Source organism: Chelonia mydas, chromosome 10 (assembly GCF_015237465.2).
Source record: "Chelonia mydas isolate rCheMyd1 chromosome 10, rCheMyd1.pri.v2, whole genome shotgun sequence".
NCBI classification, from domain to species: Eukaryota; Metazoa; Chordata; order Testudines; family Cheloniidae; genus Chelonia; species Chelonia mydas.
In genome coordinates this window covers 50,921,742-50,946,813 of record NC_051250.2, presented here as the reverse complement: position 1 = coordinate 50,946,813, position 25,072 = coordinate 50,921,742, and the positions used below count along the sequence as shown (strand labels likewise).

General features: G+C 43.1%; 2 protein-coding genes across 6 annotated transcripts in view; one reads left to right on the top strand and one right to left on the bottom strand.

Annotated features, from left to right (window-relative positions):
• CA12 (carbonic anhydrase 12) overlaps positions 1 to 20,710 on the bottom strand; it is a 48,406-nt gene extending 27,696 nt beyond the window's left edge. For 2 of the 4 annotated variants that reach the window (XM_043524728.1, XM_043524730.1), the window contains exons 1-3: positions 20,475 to 20,688; positions 6,894 to 7,073; positions 1,915 to 2,057 (exon numbers count right to left, since the gene is read on the bottom strand). In XM_043524728.1, the coding sequence (XP_043380663.1) occupies positions 1,915 to 2,057; positions 6,894 to 7,073; positions 20,475 to 20,565 (414 nt within the window). In that variant the 5' untranslated portion in view covers positions 20,566 to 20,688. Of the gene's footprint in view, positions 1 to 1,914; positions 2,058 to 6,893; positions 7,074 to 15,568; positions 15,590 to 20,474 lie in introns of all 4 variants that reach the window. The other 2 variants (XM_037910530.2, XM_043524729.1) reach the window with 2 other exon arrangements.
• Positions 1 to 25,072, top strand: part of LOC114021897 (kunitz-type serine protease inhibitor bitisilin-3) — a 64,275-nt gene that overhangs the window by 7,704 nt on the left and 31,499 nt on the right. The window contains exons 2-3 of one of the 2 annotated variants that reach the window (XM_043524732.1): positions 20,722 to 20,940; positions 23,763 to 23,922. In XM_043524732.1, coding sequence (XP_043380667.1) covers positions 23,889 to 23,922 — 34 coding nt within the window. In that variant the 5' untranslated portion in view covers positions 20,722 to 20,940; positions 23,763 to 23,888. The remainder of the gene's footprint in view (positions 1 to 20,721; positions 20,941 to 23,762; positions 23,923 to 25,072) is intronic. The other variant, XM_027832160.3, reaches the window with a different exon arrangement.

The following is a 25,072-nucleotide window of genomic DNA, read 5'->3' as shown; positions in this document are numbered from 1 at the left end:
CTGGGAGAGTGATGGGTCGTCCTTCAGGATAGGTTGTAGATCCTTGATGATGCGTTGGAGAGGTTTTAGTTGGGGACTGAAGGTGATGGCTAGTAGCGTTCTGTTATTTTCTTTGTTGGGCCTGTCCTGTAGTAAGTGACTTCTGGGTACTCTTCTGGCTCTGTCAATCTGTTTCTTCACTTCAGCAGGTGGGTATTGTAGTTGTAAGAATGCTTGATAGAGATCTTGTAGGTGTTTGTCTCTGTCTGAGGGGTTGGAGCAAATGCGGTTGTATTGTAGAGCTTGGCTGTAGACAATGGATCGTGTGATGTGGTCTGTATGAAAGCTGGAGGCAAATAGGTAGGCATAGCGGTCAGTAGGTTTCCAGTATAGGGTGGTGTTTATGTGACCATCGCTTATTAGCACCGTAGTGTCCAGGAAGTGGATCTCTTGTGTGGACTGGTCCAGGCTGACGTTTATGGTGGGATGGAAATTGTTGAAATCATGGTGGAATTCCTCAAGGGTTTCTTTTCCATGGGTCCAGATGATGAAGATGTCATCAATGTAGCGCAAGTAGACCAGGGGCATTAGGGGACAAGAGCTGAGGAAGCGTTGTTCTAAGTCAGCCATAAAAATGTTGGCATACTGTGGGGCCATGTGGGTACCCATAGCAGTGCCACTGATTTGAAGGTTTACATTGCCCCCAAATGTGAAATAGTTATGGGTGATGACAAAGTTCAGCCACCAGGTTTGCCGTGACATTATCGGCGATACAGTTCCTGACGGCTTGTAGTCCATCTTTGTGTGGAATGTTGGTGTAGAGGGCTTCTACATCCATAGTGGCCAGGATAGTGTTTTCAGGAAGATCACCGATGGATTATAGTTTCCTCAGGAAGTAAGTGGTGTCTCGAAGATAGCTGGGAGTGCTGGTAGCGTAGGGCCTGAGGAGGGAGTCTACATAGCCAGACAATCCTGCTGTCAGGGTGCCAATGCCTGAGAGATGATGGGGCGTCCAGGATTCCAGGTTTTTGGATCTTGGGTAGCAGATAGAATACCCGAGGTCACGGTTCCAGGGGTGTGTCTGTGCGGATTTGTTCTTGTGCTTTTTCAGGGAGTTTCTTGAGCAAATGCTGTAGTTTCTTTTGGTAACCCTCAGTGGTATCAGAGGGTAATGGCTTGTAGAAAGTGATGTTGGAGAGCTGCCTAGCAGCCTCTTGTTCATACTCCGACCTATTCATGATGACGACAGCACCTCCTTTGTCAGCCTTTTTGATTATGATGTCAGAGTTGTTTCTGAGGCTGTGGATGGCATTGTGTTCTGCACGGCTGAGGTTATGGGGCAAGTGATGCTGCTTTTCCACAATTTCAGCCTGTGCATCGGCGGAAGCACTCAATGTAGAAGTCCAGTCTGTTGTTTCGACCTTTAGGAGGAGTCCACTCAGAATCCTTCTTTTTGTAGTTTTGGTAGGAAGCTCTCTGTGGGTTAGTATGTTCTTCAGAGGTGTGTTGGAAACATTCCTTGAGTCGGAGACATTGAAAATAGGATTCTAGGTCACCACAGAACTGTATCATGTTCGTGGGAGTGGAGGGGCAGAAAGAGAATAAACAACTTGTTTGAAGTTACTGAGCAAGTCAGTTTCAGTACTGAGAGTAAAACTCAGATCTCTTGATTCCCAGTGTCATGCTATAGCAACAAAGCCATACCATTTACTGAGTCCAGCCTCAATCCAGAGCACCTTGTAGCATCTTGATATGGGATATATTAACTATTAAGAGCATAGGTGCTTAAATTAGTGCCTGTTGGCCTTCTGTGGCAGAATGTACTTAAACACAAATGGTGAATACATCAACCATTGTCTGTGCAAATTTTAGCTTTGAAATAGTGGAAACTGTCTAACTTTCCCTTCAGGTTTTTGTGACTTAAGACCATCTTACCTCTGCTGCAAAATGCCTCCCACTGACTGTGTGCTCCGAGCCTTCTGGCTTGTTCCTGTTTCCCCAGTGCAGGTGAAGCTGAGTTGCAGTGTATTGGAAAGGGAGCTTTCTGATGTGCATGGTAGGAAACAGGCTCATTCTTACTGCAAGTAGACCAAAAATATGGGAGAAGATTATATTGCTGTGTTGACGCATTTGGTGCACAGAACTAGTGTGTCTGACTTTATCAGATACAGAGAATTAGAATAGCAGAATAAACCATTCAGGTTCTTAACCCAGAATCCAGCACATGCCAACGTTATAGTATCTGGAAGATGATCATTTTTAGCAGTCTTTGGAACTTTCTAGGCAATTCAAGGGAGTCTTGAACATTTCCCCCCTATATTCTTGTAGAATGTAATACATGGAATGTGAATTGAATGGGAGAGTTGTGATCTCTCTGTCTGTACTGGAATTTTCTCCCTTCCCTGAATTCTGCTAACCCGTCATAAGCTTATGAAAGGGGATCTCTGAAGCAAAACAACATTTTTGAGCCTTTTTCTGCTCTTTTGTGACATATAAAGATGGCTTAATAAACTAATATTTCCCCCAGATTTAAATAAGTATTTTGTTAACATTTGACATTAGGTTCTTCTCTCCCTCTCCTTACTGGAGAGCCTTGTTATGAACCTTAAGAGTGATGTCAAGAAAAGCTACAGCCACAAACTTAAGAATCATCATTCTTCTCCCTTCAGCTTGATGGAGGGAATGCTACAGCTCAGGTTACAGCCTGGTGTAACATTCCTAAGGTCCTCCAGCAAAGAAGGGGAAGGGAGAGGTTGTGTTCTTTCTTGTGTAGAATTAAAATTAGAAAAGAAACTGTATGTAGGCTTTCGTTTTTTTATCATTAAACTTTGACAACTTCTGAACATCATAAAGAACTGTAAAAGATGCCCCTTTCTTTGCAGTTCGCTTTGAGGTGACTTCCAAAGGGGTAATGTTTTGTCCCTGGAATGCCCCAGATTTGGAACAAAACGTGCATTTCAGACTTTTTCCAGAGGAAGACATCTCTAGAGCCTCTACAAAGGACCATCACCCAACACATGAATTATTCAGCTGGTGTTAAAGAGCTTTTCCTTGTGCTCCAGTGTTTTAAATCTAATTTAAGTAGATAACTGTATCTGGGGGAACCAGTTATGAAGCACTCTAATTATATGTAAGAATTAATATGACACCACAGTGCTTTACAGGCCGTTGAATAGGTTTGTGGACATAAGGGACTATAACAGCAGGTGCTATAATAATGTTCTCCACAACAGAGACTGAATTTTTTATTACGCAAAGCAATTTAGGGTTTCTGTTTGAGCACTGGTTCCAGACAACTAGCTCTCCTTGTCCTTTATTGTTCACCACTTTAGAGCCACTTGGTTTGAGGGAACAGGGGGAGACCAGGGGTCAGACCTTAGAAGGTTTGGTCTTGCCTAAAGAATGGACTCATGATAAGAATGGCCATAGTGTGTCAGACCAATAGTCTATCTGGCTCAATATCCTGTCTTCTGACAGGTTTCAAAGGGGTAGCCGTGTTAGTCTGTATCAGCAAAAACAACGAGGAGTCCTTGTGGCACCTTAGAGACTAATAAATTTACAGTGAACAGTCCCAGATGTTTCAGAGGGAGTGAACAGAACAAGGTAATTTATCGAGTGCTCCATCCACAGTTGTCCAGTCCCAGCTTCTAGCAGTCAGAGGTTTAGAGCACGGGGTTGCATCCCTGACCATCTTGGCTAATAGCCATTGATGGACCTATCCTCCATGAACTTATTTAATTCTTTTTTTTTTTAAACCCAGTTATACTTTAGACCTTTACAGCATTCCCTGGCAACAAGTTCCACAGGTTGGCTGTCTGTTGTGTGAAGTACTCCCTTATGTTAGTTTTAATTCTGCTGCCTATTCATTTCATTGGGTGATTCTGGTTCTTGTGTAGAATTCCCTATTCTTCCTTATTCACTTTCTCCACACCACTTATGATTTTTACAGACCTCGTATCATATCCCCCCTCAGTCTCTTTTCCAAGTTGAACAGTCCCACTCTTTTAAATCTCTCCTTATATGGAATCTCTCCTTATATGTTCAGAGGTGCTTAATGACTTCTTTGTTTCCATTTTCACCAAGAAGGTTGGTAGCTATTGGACGTCTAACATAGTGAATGCCTGTGAAAATGAGGTAGGATCAGAGTCTAAAATAAGGAAAGAACAACTCAAAAATTACTTAGACAAGTTAGATGTCTTCAAATCACCTGGGCCTGAAGAAATGCATCCTAGAATACTCAAGGAGCTTATTGAGGAGATATCTAAGCCATTAGCAATTATCTTTGAAAAGTCATGGAAGATGGGAGAGATTCCAGAAGACTGGAAAAGGCCAAATATAGTGTCCATCTACAAAAAGGGAAATAAGGACAACCTGGGGAATTACAGACCAGTCAGCTTAACTTCTGTATCTGGAAAGATAATGGAGCAAATAATTAAGCAATCAATTTGCAAACATCTAGAAGATAATAAGATGATAAATAACAGTCAGCATGGATTTGTCAAGAACAAATTGTATCAAACCAACCTGATAGCTTTCGTTGACAGGGTAACAAGCCTTGTGGATAGGGGGAAGTGGTAGATGTGGTATATCTTGACTTTAGTAAGGCTTTTGATACTGTCTCGCATGACCTTCTTGTAAACAAACTAGGGAAATGCAACCTAGATGGAGCTACTATAAGGTGGGTACATAACTGGTTGGAAAATCGTTCCCAGAGAGTAGTTATCAATGGTTCACAGTCATGCTGGATGAAATTCAATAAGGACAAATGCAAAGTACTCCACTTAGGAAGGACCAATCAGTTGCACACATACAAAATGGGAAATGACTGCCTAGGAAGGAGTACTGCAGAAAGGGATCTGGGGGTCGTAGTGGATCACAAGCTAAATATGAGTTAACAGTGTAACACTGTTGTAAAAAAAGCAAACATCACTCTGGGATGTATTAGCAGGAGTATTGTAAGCAAGATACGAGAAGTAATTCTTCTGCTCTCACTGATTACACCTCAACTGGAGTATTGTGTCCAGTTCTGGGTGCCACATTTCAGGAAAGATGTGGAAAATTGGAGAAAGTCCAGAGAAAAGTAACAAAAATGATTAAAGGTCTAGAAAATATGATCTATGAGGGAAGATTGAAAAAAATTGGGTTTGTTTAGTCTGGAGAAGAGACGACTGAGAGGGGACATGATAACAGTTTTCAAGTACATAAAAAGTTGTTACAAGGACGAGGGAGAAAAATTGTTCTTAACCTCTGAGGATAGGACAAGAAGCAATGGGCTTAAATTGCAGCAAGGGTGGTTTAGGTTGGACATTAGGTAAAACTTCCTACTGTCAGAATGGTTAAGCACTGGAATAAATTGCCTAGGGAGGTGGTGGAATCTCCATCATTGGTGATTTTTAAGAGCAGGTTTGACAAACACCTGTCAGAGATGGTATAGATAATACTTAGTCCTGCCTTGAGTGCAGGGGACTGGACTAGATAACCTCTTGAGGTCCCTTCCAGTTCTGTGATTCTATACCTGTAATAATTTTTGTTGCCCTTCTGTGTACTTTTTCCAATTCTAATATATCTTTTTGGACACTGGATCAGAATTGCGCAGTGTATTCAAGGTGTGGGCACACCATGGGATTTACATAGTGGCATTATGATATTTTCTGTCTTATCTATCCCTTTCCTCATGGTTCCTAACATTCCATTAGCTTTTTTGACTGCTGTTGCACATTGAGCATCTGTTTTCAGAAAACTATCCCCGATACTCCAAGATATCTTTCTTGAGTGATAATCGCAAATTTAGACCCCATCATTTTGTATGTATATTTGGGATTATGTTTTGCAGTGTGCATTACTTTGCATTTAACAACATTGAATTTCATCTGCCATTTTGTTGCCCAGTCACCCAATTTTGTGAGATCCCTTTGTAACTGTTCACAGTCTGCTTTGGATTTAACTGTCCTGAGTAATTTTGTATCATGTGCAAACTTTGCCACCTCACTATTTACCCCTTTTTCAAGGTCATTTATGAATATGTTGAACAGAATTGGTCCCAGTACAGGTCCTTGGGGGACCTGCCTATTTAGTGGTATGGTACAGAGCATGTTTATCCCACAGAAACAGTGAAAAAAGAGAGACTTGCCTGTCAAGCTCCTTTTAACAAAGCATGCAGGGAAGGGGGGAGGTCTGAGGTATTTTATAATGCAGGGTTTTTTGATGCCTTGGCAGTACTGGAGAAAGATGTGCTGCAGGAGAGCCTTGCTGCTGTTCTCGTTTGTAAGTCTCTAACTTGTTTCTAGAAAAATTTGTGCGGAACTGGCTTATAAGTATTCTACTTTGTGGTGTTGAAATATTCTGGAGTTTTAAGAGACTGCTTCTTTTCTCATCCCTGTTCTTGGTAGGGTATCTTGCCTTAATGCTACAGTGGAGGGCACTAGGCGTGTGTGTAAGCTGATCCTAATGGTTATATATGTCTTTCTGTCTCACACTTAAGGAAGTTCTCTGTCTTCATTCAAGTAGTAGAGGCGTTTGCTGAAACTCCCAGGTTTGCTTGATTTTTGTTTTAAATTCAGTGAATCACTTTTTATCTTTCCAGTTGATTACAATATCTATTAAGGGTGACTTCATCCAGATTTACTGACTTTTCCCTTCTTTCTAAACAAAGCTGCAAATTCTGTTCCTATTTCTGAGTATTTTAACCAAATTAATAAGAAAAACTTTTCACAAGCGTAAGTTAATCTAAAGTGCCACAGCTATATTTACACTGATGTGTGTTTTATAATTACAAGTTTCTTTAGATAGTTATTGAAGATGTTTGTATTCTATTGCAAGGGCTTGGTCCATCACAGCCAATAATGTAAGAAATGAAATATAAGTCCAATAACTCTTTCTTTCAAATTCTCTTGCTGCACATTTGGTTTCCTTACCTGAATGACCATTATTGGTCAACATAAAGTGGTCAGTGGAGGACACATTGTAGCCTACAAGCTCTAAAGGTAAGAGATTGGTATCATATTGGAGAATATCATTATGAAAATCTATTGGAGACTGGAATACTCCTCCACAAAATGGATACTTCTTGTGCCAAGTTTTCTCTCCATCAGGACCTGAGAATGTTAACAGAAGAGACAGGTTTAACAATCTTTGTTGTCATCTTCATTGGTACTTTTCCTACACGCTAGTAACAACTGGTTTGGATAATATAAGAACTCCCCTGTTTTCCCTGAATATTCACCCAAAACCCAGAACAGAATCTGACTGTCCTTTTCTCAATTTAAAATGTCTTGTCATTTTGTGCTGTAGCCAGGCAATTTCACTGACACTTTTAAAAGAAGTGTTAAAAATGTTGATTTGGTAGTTTATGGTGCTGCTTTGGTGAATAAAATCACTTACATACATGTTGGCAAGTTTGGGCCCTAACAGAGTATATTTTTACCAGATACGTTATGTTTTAATTTTCTCCACTTTAGTGTCCACCCACTGAATCTTGTTATACCTTTATCTGCTAAATTGAAGAGCCCTCTATTACCAAATTTCTGTTCCCCATATAGGTACTTATAGACTGTGAATAAATTACCTCTGAATCCTCTCTTTGTTAAGCTAAACAGAGTGAGCTGCTTGACTATCACTGTAAAACATGATTTTCAATACTTTAATCATTCTCGTGGCTCTTCTCTGATCCCTGACCAATTTACCAACATCCTTCTTGAACTGTGGGTGCCAGAATCTAACCTAGGTTAGAACACTGATGTCAAAACCAGTTCAAATATTTTAAAAAGGAAAACTAATGAATATGAAAATTATTGATAGATGCTGGCATTGTTAAGGTTCAATGATCTGGGAGTTTGTCTTCCATAAATATAATCTAAACTGGATCTCACTTAATGCTGGAGTAGCTTCTATTTTAGCTTCCATTTCACTGCAAATCACTTTGATTCTTTATCTCCCAGATTTTCATGGCATATCTTAAACAGCATTTAAATTCTCTTTAGTGGATTTGAGAACTAATAAATGGTGCACTGACACTGTTGAAAGATGAATGCTGTCCATCTTGCATATGTTTTAGGAAAACACTGACCCATTCATCAGAACATAAATCTGAATGATATACTATTTGTTTTGGCACTAGGTTATGGGAATACACACATTTTGAGGGCATAACCCAGCTCATCTGGAAATGAGAATAATTGGCCCCTTGAGGTTGAGACGTGATGTGCAAGTCTTTATTAAGCTTTAGTGCAAGAAGTGAAAGCTGTATTTCAACTTTTGTTAGATTTGACAGTGGCAAATATACTACAAAATCTGTTTAGTTTGTCTCCTTCCCGCAAATGTATGACATCAACTAAAACATCTACACCAATTCTGTCCTCAAATGCCGTCCCTTTCACTTCAGTACAAGTTCTTTTAGTCTAACAAACTAGAATTCAGCCCTTTCTATCTTATTCATGCATTTCAGATGGCATGGGCCTGATCCTGTAGTCACTATTCAGAAAAAACTTCCAGGGTTCTCCCTGGCCTCTACACTACAAAACTTCATACCTGTTTTCCAACACCAGTGAGCTGTAGTTTCATGACTGACAGGGTGTACCAGGCATTTGTTGGTTTCTGCTGGAGGCCCTACCACCTTGGTGCACCCTGCCTGAAGGAGGTGTCCTTTTGGGGAAAAAGAGCACCAAGTTTAGTCCTCCGTGAGCAGCCTAGAGAGGTCACCAAGGATCAGTTACAGGTGGAACCAATGAAAATCAGTTCTCCAGCAGCTAGATGGGCTAGGACCAGGCAGCAGTCAGTTAGGGCTCAGCAGGCAGGATAAAAAGGGATGTCTGCTTCCTTGAATCAGGGGCTAGATATCTGTGTGGAGCTGGGACAGAGGAGGAAGGGTTGCCCCAGTCTTAACCCAAGAAGCCCAGCCGAAACTCTGACTACACCTTGTTAAGGTATTGGGTTTTCAGGAAGACATTAATATCTTGTACCAAAAAGATTATGGCAGTCGCGTGATTGCTAAATGGCGAGTCTTTAAAGATTAGTAAAACAAAAATCTGACTTCAGCCATTGGAAACCACATCATGAAGTGCAATACACTTTTTCAGACCTACTTTTTTGGAGAGATTGGGTGACTGGGGATTAGTAACAGGTCAGCAGTTGAGATTGGAGGTCATGTTTTATCTTGTAAATTATGCCAATTACTGAGGTTTTTAGGCACATCATTGACATCAGGGTGGATGTGCACATTTCTGGTAAGCAAAGAGAATGACAGCCAATGGGGATTAAACTACAGAGATTCTTGTCTGTTTCCCCACACCAGCTTCAACTAACTCATCAACTTGTTTCCTTGCCCATAACCAGTTTTTCCAGGCATTGCAGGAACCCTGCATATTGTCATGTAGCGTTCCTTGTTTTAGTGCACCAGAACTCACTTGAAAGAGCTGGACTCTTGTCTCACTTTGTTTGCGGTTATGAAATTATGGTTTCCTTAGCAGATAAGCAATCGCTCTCGAAGGCACTTTTTAATTAACTCAGCTGTAACAGATTCTGTGTGAAACAGAGTTTGCCTTTGGGGGCCAGATTGAACCCTGGCATATATGGGGGAAGTCACTGGAAGCTATGCCTGCATGCAGTAGGTTCAGTCCAGCTCGCTATTGCATAAGGGACATCAGGGATGGACTCAAGGAATGAGTGACAGGTTTACATGGTATTTAAATGCCAGACATTGCAGAACAGCTCTGCTGTTTTAGTGCTCTTCCTTCTGGTGCAATGGGTATGAAGAGTGGGTAGCAACAGAGTGGGAATGGATTGCTATGGAAATAGGAGTCCTATGTTGCAGAACAAGGGCCAGATTCAGAGGTAAATCTAGGGAGCCTGTATTGGAACTTACCCTTTCTTCCAGATCCTCTCAACATGTATGTTGCATAAACTTAAACTGACTTAGCGCTTGTCTACAGCAAAAAAAAAATAAAAAATCTTATGTTTGAAAATGGAGAGCCCTCAAATTAGATGACATGCTGTCCAGGGCTTTGCAGTCATGGTGGACCAGCACAAGCGGTGCTTGGCATTGTCTCCTAACACTGCCAATTGTATTCAAATGTAAGATTCTATAACGTGGGCAAGGCCCCCAGAAGGCCTAGTGTGACTGACTTAAATCTGCTCAGGTTCAGGCCCATTTGTACACACAACCCTTACACATCACTTCTGAGTTTAGTCCACTGCTCAAGGGTGTCTGTAACTCTCAGTGAGCACTGGAGAAGATGGGAGCAGGGAAAGAAAAGCAACTAACAGCAGAGAGTAAGAAGTTGCAATATAAGGTAGATAGGGCCAGATTAAGGCATAGGCACTACTGGCTCGTGTTGAGAGCCCCAGCTCCTGGGGTCGTGCTATTACAGTAAAATTGTAGTTTTCCAAATAGAAAGTTTCTAGCCCTCATAGTTGTGAAGAAAACTTCAAAACATGACAAGTGTAATCAGTGTAGCGACAGCTACAGCCAAACGATAGCTCAGGAGGAGTGAGCTGTCCCATGCATCCCAACGGCTGACCATCCACAAGTCACTGCTCCCTACCTATGATATGATATATACTATGATAGGAGAGGAATCTGGGTGTGGAAAAAGAGTGCAGTGATCCTGGACCACCCACCCAAAAACATACCTCATCTACCAGAGGAAGGAGGGGTGCTGTTACCATGTGAGAAAGGAGGCCCCTTGCTGCTGCCTCTGCCTCTCTGGGAGGAGAAGGGACCACTGCCTCCACCATTCCAGGTGCTGGAGGATGAGGCCAGGGGTTGTCCCTGTCATAGTGTCTTTAGGACCCCAGATTACTGTAGACCATCTGCCCTGTAGATCACCTCCTGTTCTAATGTGCAACTTCTAGCTCCTGATCACGCACTCCCTCACACGGTGTAAGTAGTCCTGAGTGAGTGAGTGTAAGGAGATCTGACTTTGCCCTCGTGGCTGCATTACAAGAGAAGCTTGTAAGTAAAATATTATGATTAATAAAAATTACTTGAAACTATACCAATGCACAGCTTTGTAATGAGCTGAGCAACTCACACCCCAAAACCAGGACTGCATGTTGGGGTTGTTCCATCTCCCTGCCCCCACCTTGTGACCTGCATGCATACAATTGTAGCAAGCATTGCTGTCATTGGGCCACCCAGGATAGGAGCTGGAAGATGAATGCTAGTGTTCTCTGCTTTAGAGAAGTGAATGGTTTCTTCGGTATAGCAGGAGGGACTGCAGTTCATGAGACTGAAAACAGTACTAACATATATCCATGGAAATATCTCCAACAAGTGTTTGTACTAATAGCTGATTAGTATTTGGATTATTCAGTCCTTTTACTAGGGTAGTGTGGTGTAAAATGAGACCCAAGAAGCCAAGTGGCAGTCACAAATGTGGTAACATTCAGAAGCTCAGTGATAGGCATTATCTAGAGAAACCTGTTAAGTGGTCATCTTGGGGAGCTGCCAAAAACAGCATTTAACTAAAGGCCTAACAATTGTGCTGGAAACTTCAGGGATATTCTAATGTCATCAAAGTTGCACGTTTCCCACTTGAGGTGAGAGTTCTTAGCACAGGCTTCTGTGCATCTTGCTGAACTGAAGTAAAATATGGCAACAATAAAACTAAAGATTGTTCAGCTTTAATTAGAGAGTTGTTCATTTATGACACGTAAGTCATAAATTGCAGTGGTACCCACTTCCCCTCCATGTAGATGCACCGTCCCCTCACACACATCCTACACTCAGTGCCAGGTTTACAATACCGCCAGTGTTGCCATGGAGCTGTGCCCATGTCAGAAGGAGCCCTGGCCTGTTCCGCTTGCACTGTGCCCTGAGACCTCACCAGCTCACAGGCTCCCCCCTGCTCACCACTTGCTCCTCTCGGCCTACCCGTGGCTGGCTGAGGACTCCTCTCCACCCCCTGACCCCACCTGCCAGCTTCTCTCTGCCTCCCAGCCGGACGCCAATGCACCTCTGGCTCCTGGCAGTCTCTGCTTCCCACCACCTGTGCGGCCCCGCCTGTCTCCCTGGAGCTGCCTGAGACTGGTGCAGAAGCCTGGCCAGTCTTGGCCAGTTGTGGGGGCTTGGCTGGGCCCCCCCAGGCGAATGGGTCCTGAGAGAGCCTACTAGGGCAGGCCCTGGCCTGGCTGATCGTGCCACTCCTGACGGGCTGGAGCAATTCCCCGCCCCGGGACCAGCGCTGGCTACACTGGCGGCTCAGCCTGGCAGACGCAGTTGCCTCCCAGAGGGCTGGTGAGTGCACCTGGGAAGGGGTCTCTGGAGGGCCAGGGGGTGGTGCTGGGCTGTGAGGGGGTAGGGAAGATCTCTGTGTGTTGGGGCACTAGGGAGTGGGGGTTCTGTGTGGGGTGCTGGGCAGTTGTGGTGGGGCTGTGGGCAGGGGGGCACTGGGCAGGGGTGGTGTGCAGGGCGTTGTGCATTTGTGGCAGGGTCTGGGAGGGTCTGGACATAGCGGGTCCAGGGGAGCTCTGGCCATAGGGAATTTGGGGGGTGTTGGGCGTGGGGGGAGGATTTGTGGTGCAGCATGGGCCCACCCCCGAGGGGAAGGGGCATGCTGACAGCACCGGGCCAGGCAGGGCATTGTGCGTCTGGCAACAGCCGGTTTGTAGTGCTCTCGCGCTGGGCTGGGCGGATCAGGGCCGCCCCTGCCATGCCATTACCCTGGCTGGCCCCTCGCTCTGGGGACCAACACTCCCCTCTCCCACATTATGCTCCATTGCCCCCATGGGGGCCCATAAATATGTTTGGCGCCGGGCCCACAAAAGGTTAATCCGGCCCTGCCTACACTAAAGTGCATTAATAGCCTTGCTAGGATTCTTCTTTAATATTCTGGTGGAACACCAGCTAACTTTCTGTATTCTAGCCAGCTGTCCATCTTAAAGAAGAAATTCTGTATGTTCAATTTATATCCAGTACTCCTGTATTAAGGAGGCAGAGGGCCAGCATACAAAGAGCACTGAGTCAATTGACTTTCAGCTTCTAATGAGGAGTTGCAGAAGAATTGAAACAGTCACTTAAACCGTGGCCAGACTGAACTGCTGACAAAGGGGTCCTATAAAAAACACCTCTTTCTAGGGCTGGGGATGGAAACTATCACTGATTAAATCAGCCCTGTAATTCCAGTTTTCTAGCTGAAGTTGAAATCATTTTTGTAGCTCACACTTCTAGTTCTTCTCTTAACTCTCTGACCTTTACCATGGAAAGAGAAGGGGTCAAGGAAAGGCAAACACATCAGCACTAATAGGAAATGGTTTTTGGATAGTAAGGCTTAATCTGTATAGCAGAGAGAAACACAAATTTGTTACTCAAATCAGTCTATCCCTAGCTTCAGACCTCAATGTTGTGTAAAACTGACCATTCTTGGGACTCTTAGGTCTGGTTATGCAGAGTGTTGGGCAGTGCAGAAGCCCAGTAGGACTAGGGCCAGGAAAGTGACAGGGTATGTCTACATTGCAATTAGACACCCATGGAGGCCTGTGCCAGCTGACTTGGGCTGGCAGGGCTGCAGGGCTATTTAACTGCGGTGTAGATGTTCAGGCTCAGGCTGTAGCCTGAACTCTGGGACCCTCCCACCTCACAGGATCCTAGAGCCCAGGCTCCAACCCGAGCTTGAACATCTACACGCAGTTAAACAGCCCCTGAGCCCAAGCCCGAGTCAGCTGGCATGGGTCAGCTGCGGGTTTTTAATTGCACTGTGGACATATTCTCTGTGTATGTAACAAAGGATATGTCTACACAGCTGATGTTGAAGTGCTGCCGTGGCTGTGATAAAACCACGTGGCTGTAATAAAACCACCTCCACGACGGGAACAGCTGCCAGCGGTGTAGCACTGTCTACACTGCCACTTTATAGAGCTTAAACTTGCATCACTCGGGCGCGGGGTGTTTTTTCACACCCCTGTGAGAAGAAAGTTTCAGCGCTGTAAGTTGCAGTGTAGAGAAGGCCAAAGGCACATGGTTTCTCAGCAAATCTGTTCCCTTGGCCAGACCATGGCAGACCTCTGTGCAGGGCCAAAAGAGGAAGGAAGGTACCAAGAATCTATCTCTGTCCTTCTGCTCCCCTGCACATGGGTGAGAACAATAGCTCCCTCCTAACATCATCTGCAGGGACCAGTCACCACAAAGAAGTGTGTCATTAAGTATTATTATGACCACTTTACTGATGGGGGAACTCTCTGAGGTGCAGTAACTTGCCAAAGGTCACAGAGCAGACCAGAGGCAGAGCTGGGAGTGGAACATAGGTCCAAGTTCCAGTTCAGTATGTGATCCATTCGGCCGAACTGGTTCCTACACAAATAGGCACGTTCTGCTCTCACACTGTATACCATTCTTAATGATGTCGAACAGTACACAGTTGAGCTACACTTCTATATGAAAGCAGTGCAGATAGTGGAACAGTTTTGCCTTTAAGGATACTGTATAAAATACAGCAGGTTCCATTTGTATCCAAGACAAGTACTTAGTTCTGTCAGGTTCACAGTTTGTTCTGGAAAGTAATGCTTTGTCAAATGCAATGGTATCCTGTGGTACAGCCCTGGGCTCTAATGTCACTAGTGGTGTAGCAATGTCAGCGTTCAGTGCCATCCAGTGTTCATTTAACAAACAGTGATTTTGGTCACTAATAGCAGCCCTAGCTCTAGCATTGCTCATGAATCTCATGGGTTTTTCCCTTCCCCCTATAACTGCGTGCTCATCTCCATCACCACGAGTGGATATAATGCCACTGTTTTCCTTTTACTTGCTTCTGTCTTCATTTTAGTGTCTGACATTGCATAGTGAAAGGCGATAGGGTGACGGAGGTGGAGAGAGATGACTTCCAGCACACAGAAGACATGCTTTACTGTTTTGATGCATCCGATGAAGTGAGCTGTAGCTCACGAAAGCTTATGCTCAAATAAATTTGTTAGTCTCTAAGGTGCTACAAGTACTCCTTTTCTTTTTGCGAATACATACTAACACGGCTGCTACCCTGTTTTGATGTGGGTCACATAGATACAGTGTTGTTTTCCATACAACCCAGTAAGCAGTGTTCTAACCAGGTTTTACTGCAGTTGCATTCAATTAAATTTCATCACAAATTAAAGTTTCTATTCCAATATTCTATTCTAATCCCAGTCTTTAAAATTGGTTTTACAATGCCTTCTTTACTCTAAAATAAAAAGTCATTAGATTAATAACATTTTAAAAATATCTTTAGCTTGGAAATTCTCCTCCAGTATGTGTTAGGGATTGGACTGGAGAATAAGGGGTGTTGTCCACAGCCCTACAGGGAGACTTGTAAACGGTATGGAGACAGCACCTTCGGGGAACCTCTGCAGTTCCATGGGATAACTTCATGCTGCTGCAGTTCTTGACATTTTGCAGGTTAACACAGATCCCTCTAGCTGGCACTTGTTAATATTGCTAAGCAATCCTTCCTGGTGCTGAACATTGACATCTAAGTAGGAGGTTTCTAGACAATGGGCCCAGGTCAATCCTGGTATAACTACACTGATTCCAGTGTGGTGTTGCCAGGTTGAATTTGGCCTGTTCTCCTTAAAAGTACAAAATACAGAATTAAATTTCAGCTTATGAATTAAAATCACTACTTACCAATGTAAGACCACTTAGATCCTGTTTAAAAAAAAAACAAATACAGCTGTGAATATGTGAAATTGAGGTTATTCTATATAGTGTCAAAAAAGCAAACTGAGATTTTAAAACTCAGCTCGTGAATTTTACAGTACTTAACTGTCTTCTGATTTCAGCTGTCTAGTACAAGCAGGCCAGGTTTCACAGATTATTAAAGATTGAACTCATGTACTGTCAGTCACAATGCTCCCTGTGCTCCTGCCCACAGAGCTAGAGAATCTGTTAGTTATTTGAGTCCTTGGCAAAGGCAGTGTTTCTTAGTGGATAGACCCTTTGTCGGGCGCTCATGAGACCTGGGTTCTATTCCCAGCTCTGCCACTGGCCTCCTGGGGGACCTTGGGCAAGTCACTGTCCCCCTTCTGTGCCTCAGTTTCCCTAACTGTAAACTGGGGATAATGATGCTGCCCTCTATTGTAAAGCACTTTGAGAGCTACAGTTGAAAAGTGCTAAATAGGGGCTAGGATGGATGGATGGATTGATTTTATTAATTACCTCTCTAGAGCGAAATTTGTTTGAATGGCAAGAGAGAACACATAGAAATCAGCTCTTCTCTCTGGCTGGTACAATGTGAAGCATAAATGGGCAGGCGTGTGGTTGTCATTTAAGGTCATATGCTTAGTTCAGATGGTTGAAGCACACCTGCAGCAAGCAAAATGTTGATTGTCAACTGCCAAAGTGAGAGATAAAAGGAAGTCCTTTCTGCAGAATCATTCTGGGTATTCACCATGTGATGCTTGTAGGAAATGGCTGTGGTTTGTTAGGAGACAGTGTAAAGGCCTCTTCCTGTGAAGTGTGAGACCATGACTTGGTGGCTACTGTTTGCTTATTTGTTAAAATAGTCAATGGGATAAATTAGTTCTTTACATTAGGGACTGAATTTGGGCCAATATCTTTGCAGGTCACTGGAAGGTCAAGAAGTGTCATTTCTGTAAGAAGCACAGCAATATTTTAAATAGTTGTTGGCTTTTGTTAGCCTGTCAACCTAAGTGTCAGAATACACAAACAAAGACAAGGTTCAGAAATAAAATTGGGGAGCATAAATAACTAGCCAGGATTGATTAAAATCTTGAATGTGGTCCATAGTTTGTCAATTTCCACAGCTACAGATCACACCAAATATAGCTTTGATATTACTTGCAGCACTGTACTGTAGGTATTCAGATCTGATAGGCACACTCAAAACAAACTGTCACATTTCTTGTTAATAAAATCTCTCTTGCTTCTTCTCAAAGCGGAGGTGACTGGTTAGAGTAAAATTCCATTTAGTCATTCTAATGTGGGCTGGAAATGTTTCACACTAAGGAATGTTCAAATGCTTTTTTTTTTGTATGGGAATCTATTCATATTTTTAAAACTTCAAGCTTTTCCATGGAGTTAGAGCACTTGTCCTCATGAAGGACTGACGTACCTGAAGTAGAATTGGTTCCAAGCTTATGCAAATCTTAACTAGCCCAAACTTTGGGATATTTAGATCTGTGTTTTCATTTGGAAAAGGAATCTAACTTATGAGAGTCTGACAACTAGCGTGTATGTACATAATAAGTGATTCTTGTCTGACTTTCCAGTGTCCTGAAGTGCAGTTACCTGCATAGCCCTGCACATATACACAGTTTAAATCATCAAGATGAACTAGTAGGGCTCTGCAAAGTAGAGGTACTTAGCTCTTGTGTCCTGATTAGGGGTGGGATTTTCAAAGCAAGGTAAGGTTAGGCCTCAAATTCTGTTTCAGTCGTTGTTATGGGGCCCTGGTTCCCTTGCGCTGAAATTTTCAAAGGAGATGCAAACTTCCGCACTGCAGGTAGTAGCTGAGGTAGCAGAATTAATGCACTCTTTCGGACTTTTATTTCAGGCACCTTGTTCTCTCCTCCCCCATCTGTTAAAAATAACATATACCCTGTGAGGGGCCACATACTAGCCAGATACAAGTCTGAGAAGACTAGTAAAACTGCTAAACAGGCATTAGAAATCCCACAGGGTTTGATTGGCTTAACTCCAGCAGCTACTTTACACTAGCATGCCCATTGGCAGAGCTAGCCTGGGGTTGGGGGATTTTTCCTTAAACTATTAGTGCAGTCACAGCTGCAATGCTTACTACACAGAAATATCAGGTGTTAACTGTCCCATTTCCCTCCATGGCTGCATCTACAGTGGGAAAATTGACCTCTATAGAGCTGGCTGAAAGATCTTCAGTGGGACCATTTTTCCTCAGAAAATGCAGTGTGTCAAAATCTAAATGCTTTATGAAATTTTGCTTTGGAACAAAAAGGGAAGGAGGGAGAGTTCCAATAATGTCACGAAGTTCCATTCTGGAATGAAAAGTTTTGATTTTTTAAAAACTTTACTTTTTTTTTTTTTTTTTTGTATTTTATGTATTATAAAATTTAAAAAGTCAAAATGAAACATTTTGATTGACTGAAATTGAATTTTTTTTCTGAATTTTTTGTGTGGAGAACTTTGAAATGTTCAGGTTTAATTCCAAATCAGAATGAAAACAAATTTCAAAATCTCAAAATCCTGCTGACTTGAAGGTATAAATTGTCTCCCAAATCTGAAATAGTTGTGGGTGAGGACAAAGTCTTGTGTGGACTGGTCCAGGCTGAGGTTGATGTAGAAGCTCCCTACACGAACATTCCACACAAAGATGGACTGCAACCCATCAGGAATAGCGTCCCCGATACCATCACTGCAAACCTGGTGGCTGAACTTTGTGACTTTGTCCTCACCCACAACTATTTCAGATTTGGAGACAATTTATACCTTCGAGTCAGTGGGACTGCTATGGGTACCCGCATGGCCCCACAGTATGCCAACATTTTTATGGCTGACTTAGAACAATGCTTCCTCAGCTCTCGTCCCCTAATGCCCCTACTCTACTTGCACTATATTGATGACATCTTCGTCATCTGGACCCATGGAAAAGAAGCCCTTGAGGAATTCCACCATGATTTCAACAATTTCCAACCCACCATCAACCTCAGCCTGGACCAGTCCACACAAGAGGTCCACTTCCTAGACACTACAGTGCTAATAAGCGATGGTCACATATACACCATCCTATACCGGAAACCTACTGACCGCTATTCCTACCTACATGCCTCCAGCCTTCATCCAGATCACATCACATGATACATTGTCTACAGCCAAGCTCTAAGATTACAACCGCATTTGCTCCAACCCCTCAGACAGAGACAAACACCTAGAGGATCTCTATCAAGCATTCTTAAAACTACAATACCCAGCTGTTGAAGTGAAGAAACAGATTGACAGAGCCAGAAGGGTACTCAGAAGTCACCTACTACAAGACAGACCCAACAAAGAAAGTAACAGAATGCCACCAACCATCACCTACAGCCCCCAACTAAAACCTCTCCAACGCATCATCAAGGATCTACAACCTATCCTGAAGAACGATCCCTCACTCTCCCAGACCCTGGGGACAGGCCAGTCCTTGCTTACAGACAGCCCCCCAGCCTGAAGCAAATACTCACCAGCAACTACACACCACACAACAAAAACACCAACCCAGGAACCTATCCTTGCAACAAACCCCGGTGCCAACTCTGTCTACATATCTATTCAAGGGACACCATTATAGGACCTAACCACATCAGCCACACCATCAGGGGCTCGTTCACCTGCACATCTGCCAATGTGATACATGCCATCATGTGCCAGAAATGCCCCTCTGCCATGCACATTGGCCAAACCGGACAGTCTCTATGCAAAAGAATAAATGGATACAAATCTGACATCAGGAATCATAACATTCAAAAATCAGTAAGAGAACACTTCAATCTCCCTGGTCACTTAATAACAGACCTAAAAGTGGCAATTTTTCGACAAAAAAACTTCAAAAACAGACTCCAACGTGAAACAGCAGAGGTGGAATTAATTTACAAACTGAACACCATCACATTAGGCCTGAATAAAGACTGGGAGAGGTTGGGTCATTACAAAACCTAAACCTAATTTCCCCAATACTAATTTCCCCCTACTGTTACTCACACCTTCTTGTCAACTGTCTGAAATGGGCCATGCTCATTACCACTTCAAAGGTTATTTTTCCTCCCTTGGTATCCTGCTGTTAATTGAATTGTCTTGTTAGACTGACCTCACACTTGGTAAGGCAGCTCACATTTTTTCATGTATTTATACCTGCTCCTGTATTTTCCACTCCATGCATCTGATGAAGTGGGTTCTAGCCCATGAAAGCTTATGCCCAAATAAATTTGTTAGTCTCTAAGGTGCCACAAGGACTCCTCATTGTTTTTGCTGATACAGACTAACACGGCTACCACTCTGAAACCTGTCTAAATCTCAAAGACTCCATGAACACACAGGTGCTGAGCAGTCGTCTCTCCCCCAGATCCCTGCTGCAGTTCTCCCTTATTTCCTATATAACTGCACTGGATTTTTTTCTTAATAGATGAGAATTAACTGCGGCCAAAAGCCAAGAGGGGAGGGCTGATCACCATCTTTTTAAAAACAAAAAAATCAAGTCTAGTATGTAAGAAAGGTGGCATTTCACAGTGACTTGAGCCATGTTTTTCCTCCTTAAAACTAAAGGGATGAGTATACGGTGCTCCCACTAACTTAGGGTGGGTCCCTTTTCTGCCTCTCTCCCTGAGGAGCAGAGAGATCACAGACTGAGCAGTACTGAGTGTGAAATGAGTCCATAACATAAACTCACACGCTCTTCCCCAGGAACGTACCTGCCCTGAGAAATTTCCTAATGCTTAGTCCAAGTAATCTGCTAGAACAACACTAATTAACATACTAGGGAAACCAATAATCTCTCCATTTTACTGCCCATGTTAGACGTGCCAGATTAGGAATGCCAATAAAATAAAAACCTGAAAGGCTTTACCATTTAATGGTGCTTGCACTGAGAGCTGTGTCTTTTGGAAGAGAATAAGCACTGCAGCAGCTGTGACTATTCTGAAGCTCTTGGCTGGCATCTCAAGGAAAGATTTATAATCTCCCAACAGTTCACAGGCTTTTCTTCACTCCCTGAAGGAAGCTCCCTTGCAGATAGCTGGCTAACAGTAACTTGCACACAGAGCTGCTGCCAATGAGTTATTACCACTCTCTCTCTTTTGGTCTGGTTTTTACAGAGCTCCTCCTCAGACTCAGCCCAAAACAAATGATGTCATCAGAGACCTGCCTTCCAGGTTACTGCATCTTCATGAAACTGATCATTTCCTTGATAACCCCTACTCAGCTGTGCTGCAGAAGTGTTAGACCTTGGCACTTAGCTGGAGAATTGAGACGTGGAGCTTCAGAAGCCTTCAGAAGAGATGTAAATGCCTAACAAATGAAGATTGCTTCATGGGGTATTTATCCTTTGCTTTGCCAGTTCTAGCCCGGGGGCCCTCCTCCAGTTCCCACATCCAAACCACCATGATTTGGTTGAGGGGATGTGGGTCCAGGTATAAAAGACCCCAGAGGCTGAGCTGAGGGAAAGGACTGTGGGTCAGACTCTTAATAATTCAGGGGAAATTTGGAAAATTCCTGTCACAAACTGTCCAGGCTGTGAGAAGGGGATTTTCCCATTGAAGCCACTGGGAACTGACAGCAGAGATGAGATAGGACAGATTGAGAGTCATCAGGATACAGCCCGAAGGCTACATCCAATATACGTATGAATGAGGGGAGTAGCGTGTGTGGGAGGGAGGAGAGGTAAGAGGGCATGTCCCCTGAGGAAGGGGGTGAGGAACATTGCCCTGAGGAAGACAGGCTGCATGTGGGGAGTGCACACCATTCTCCCACAGAGGTCCCAGGCTACAGTTGTAGAAGAGCCTTTCTAGCTCTAAGGTTGTGGGTGTTTATAACAAGTATTAACTACTGATTGCAAGTAGTTATTGACTATTAAGTATAAATGGGTATTTATTTTCCAAACTATTCATCATTGTTAGCATTGTTATTGATTAATTGATTATTAGCATTCAATAGTACTACTTAGCATAATTAATCACTCTGTTAAAGGGATAGTGTCTGTGGGGCTGTTGAGAGACTGGCTCACTTCAGAACCTTCCGGCCCCTAACTAGGGCCCTGAGAAGAGCTGGCCCAGTTTTTGCTCTGTTGGAGATGTTGATCCGGGTCTCTCAAGGTGTGCTGGTCTGGCAGCTCTTCTCCTTGTGTGCACACATTGCCAGCCAGCCGGCTGGCCTCCCCACTTTCAGCAGTGCGTAGGAGACAGCCTCATGGCCCAGCTCTTCCCATGGCCTCCAGTAGAGTTGGGCAGGGCTTGACATGAGCCCATCTCCAAACATTCCACTGCCCCCTCTCATGGTTCTTTGCAGTATCTTGTAAGCCTTTATTATGATCATTGATTATATTTTTGTAGGCTGGGCTGGAGGTAGTCAGAAGGGGATGGGGCTTGAACTATAGTGATCATGTTTTTAATGCTCTGTTTGTTTTGCTGGTTGGCTGCTGATTATTATTAGTAATCTTATTTATTATGGCCAAAGGCCAACCGAGAACAGGGCCCCTGTTGTGCTAGGTGCTGTACCAACATAGAGTTTACACAGTCTGTGCCCTGAAGAGCTTACAATCTAAATGGACAGGTGAGACACAGGGTGGGGAAGGGGTCTCACGCACAAGTAGAGTGAACAGTCTGATGGAGACACATGACACGTTAGTGCCATGATTTTGGATGGAGGGTCATTTAAGAGGGGATCAGCTAAATTCAAAGGGAAGGGAAGCGCAGTAATGGGGACAGGGCAGAGGAGAAAAGGATGAGAGAGGAAGGTATGCAGTGAACCTGAGGTGAAGTGACTGTGTGGGAGGATGACAGAGTGGGATGGAGCAAATTGGCACCAGGCACAGAAAGTCCAGTCGAGTCTGTAGGAATTTCTGACCATGTGTGTGAAGGTCCTTGCTTTGGTTGCATCTGCTCTTACTGGCTGGAATCTCAGCTGGTTCCTCTCTGCTGTTTTTACCCTGGGGCACATGGCAGGGTTGGTGTCACCTTTGAACCCATGCATTTCGAATGAGGATACAGTTTAGGATTTTGTTGTGAGTGTAGGTTTGTTGGGGGTTGCACAAATGGACTAAATGAGAGTGGACTGAAATGGCACAAAGGGGAAGCTGGGAGACAAGAGCATTTCAGGTGCTTTTTTTTATTCTTGAGCATCAGATGAGAGAAACAGGCAGGTAGCTGAGAGAGAGCAATCTCCCCTGACTAATATTCAGCAAAATTTCCTTGAAAGATTTATTGCAAAGCACACATTAGGTATCTACATCCGACTGGCATGCACCATTTTTCCCACCTGAACTTGGATATCTGTCCCCAAAATCAAATATCTTCTAAACCAAGATTTTCATTCATCAATTTCTCTGACTGCCTGAAATGTTCTGACAAGTATCTAAAGTGGAGCACTGAGCAGCTCTGGGTTTTTTGTTTTTTTTTCTAATGTCAGGTCATCGGAGAGGCCAATGGCTAAAATCCATGTATGTGGAATAGGATATCTGTTAAGTGACTGCATCTTCTGTGTACTATTATCCCAATATCTGCTGAAAGAGAGGGCATATTCATGTGTAACAAACTTATCGAAGCAAAAAAGTAGTAAATTTTATAGGTAACTGAGTAACTTGCACATACTTAGCTACTTAGGAAGATGCAACATATCCATACTGGAGCATGTGATAACCATTTAGCTCTTCTGTAGTTGTAGTAGAGTTTAGCATTTGTTAAGTGCATGCATAGCATGATATAATCACAAAAGGAAACGTGCATTAACTGCAGGTTGTGTTCCCCTTTAATTTTCTTTATGTATAATCTCATGGCCACTTGTCCTACCAGTCTTCTTACTATAGCAGTGCATATGTTTTAGATAATGATGTGTCCAACTTTTTTTTATCGTTCCCGTTTATACATACAAATATTAAAGGATTATGACTTTCTAGGCACAAATGGTCTCAGAAGGATCTAGCTACAAATAACTGTGCTCATGGCAATACATCTTTTACCCTTTGAAATATGTTTTAATACTGAAGTTTAGTTAAATTTTTTAAATGTCATTTCTGCAAAGTGAGGTGTTTAATTTGTTTCAGGGCTCTTCAGGTTCAAGGTGTTTTACCAGTGTAAATTCCAATGTAACTTGGAGAAGTCATGGCTGCTCTGCACACTGGAATCTTTCTTTCTGGTTTAAGCATTACAGAGGTAATGAGCAGATGCCTGCCAATGACAGGAGACGCAGCCTTGCTGTCATTGCTTTGGAGAGCCTTGGGAAAGCAGGAGCCAGGCTTTTTGGATGAGAACTAAAGTGCCGGGATGGAATGTTGTCTCTGAACTGCTACGGGGAGAAACAAGGTATAAAGAAATGGTAATAGATATGACACAGCAGAGCCTGAGTTTTCTACCTGCTAAACAAAACTACCTTAGTGCAATGGTAAAACCGAGATTATAATCCCATAATAAGGATATTTAAAGTTGAGGTTCCCATAGAAATTCTAAACTCCGTCTTTTTGCACACATGCCTTGCCTTGCAATAGGTTATTTCATTTCATGACCCCGTTTCATTAGGGAAGGGAGTGTTGTCTAGCAGTTGGAGCAAGGGACTCTTGGTCAGGAGTTGTAGGATCTGTTCTTATCTCTGTCACTGTTAATTTAGGCAAGACATCTTACATCTTTTTACCTCTCTTTCCACAGCTATAAAGTGGGGATAATGTTTGCTTGTAGAGAGTAAGGTGTTGAGGCTTAATATAACATAACTTCATATCTGCAGCGCTTTTCATCTGAAGATATCGTAGCATTACTGAGCCACATTCTGAGGCCCTTACTCCTGTTGAGTAGCTTCAAAGGGGCTAATTAAGAACTAAGAATCTGGCAATAGGTTTGTAACTTTCGGAGTAGCACCTGATACCCTTGCATGTGTTAACATACATTATGTGGAAAAATACAAAAATATCATTCTGCCCAGATCTCCATGCTGCCTACCCCTCCAACCAAGCATCTTTTATGGCTATGTCTTTTTTTGTCCTTTACTCACACCAGTTATGTGCTACTTTTCATATGACCCCGTATTGTTTATCCAGGCTTCCAATTTAATATGCTGAAAAACGTCCTCCTGTACTAAAAAAAAAAAAAAAAAAAAAAGCCATCTTCTGTGTGAAGGTTTCCACTTCTAAAGGTGGTATTCAGTGTTGTGTCTTGTACTGCATTGTACATTGTATTTTAATATTGTTAAGTCTTCAAGGCAAGATCCCCACATATTTACTATACAGCAGGGTGTTACTAGAGTGCTATATAAATTTAAATGTGAACATCAGATGGCATAGCTTGAACTTTCCAGACTCTCACATTAGACAATAAATTGCTGTTGGTTCACTGAAGACAAGGGGAGACTTAAGTATAACTCAGTGGCAGTATCTGGTCCCATTATAATGATATGCCCACAAAATTCAGATCAGATGTTGGAGGTTCGGATCCAAATTCATCAATGGCCCCTCCCCGCCAACTC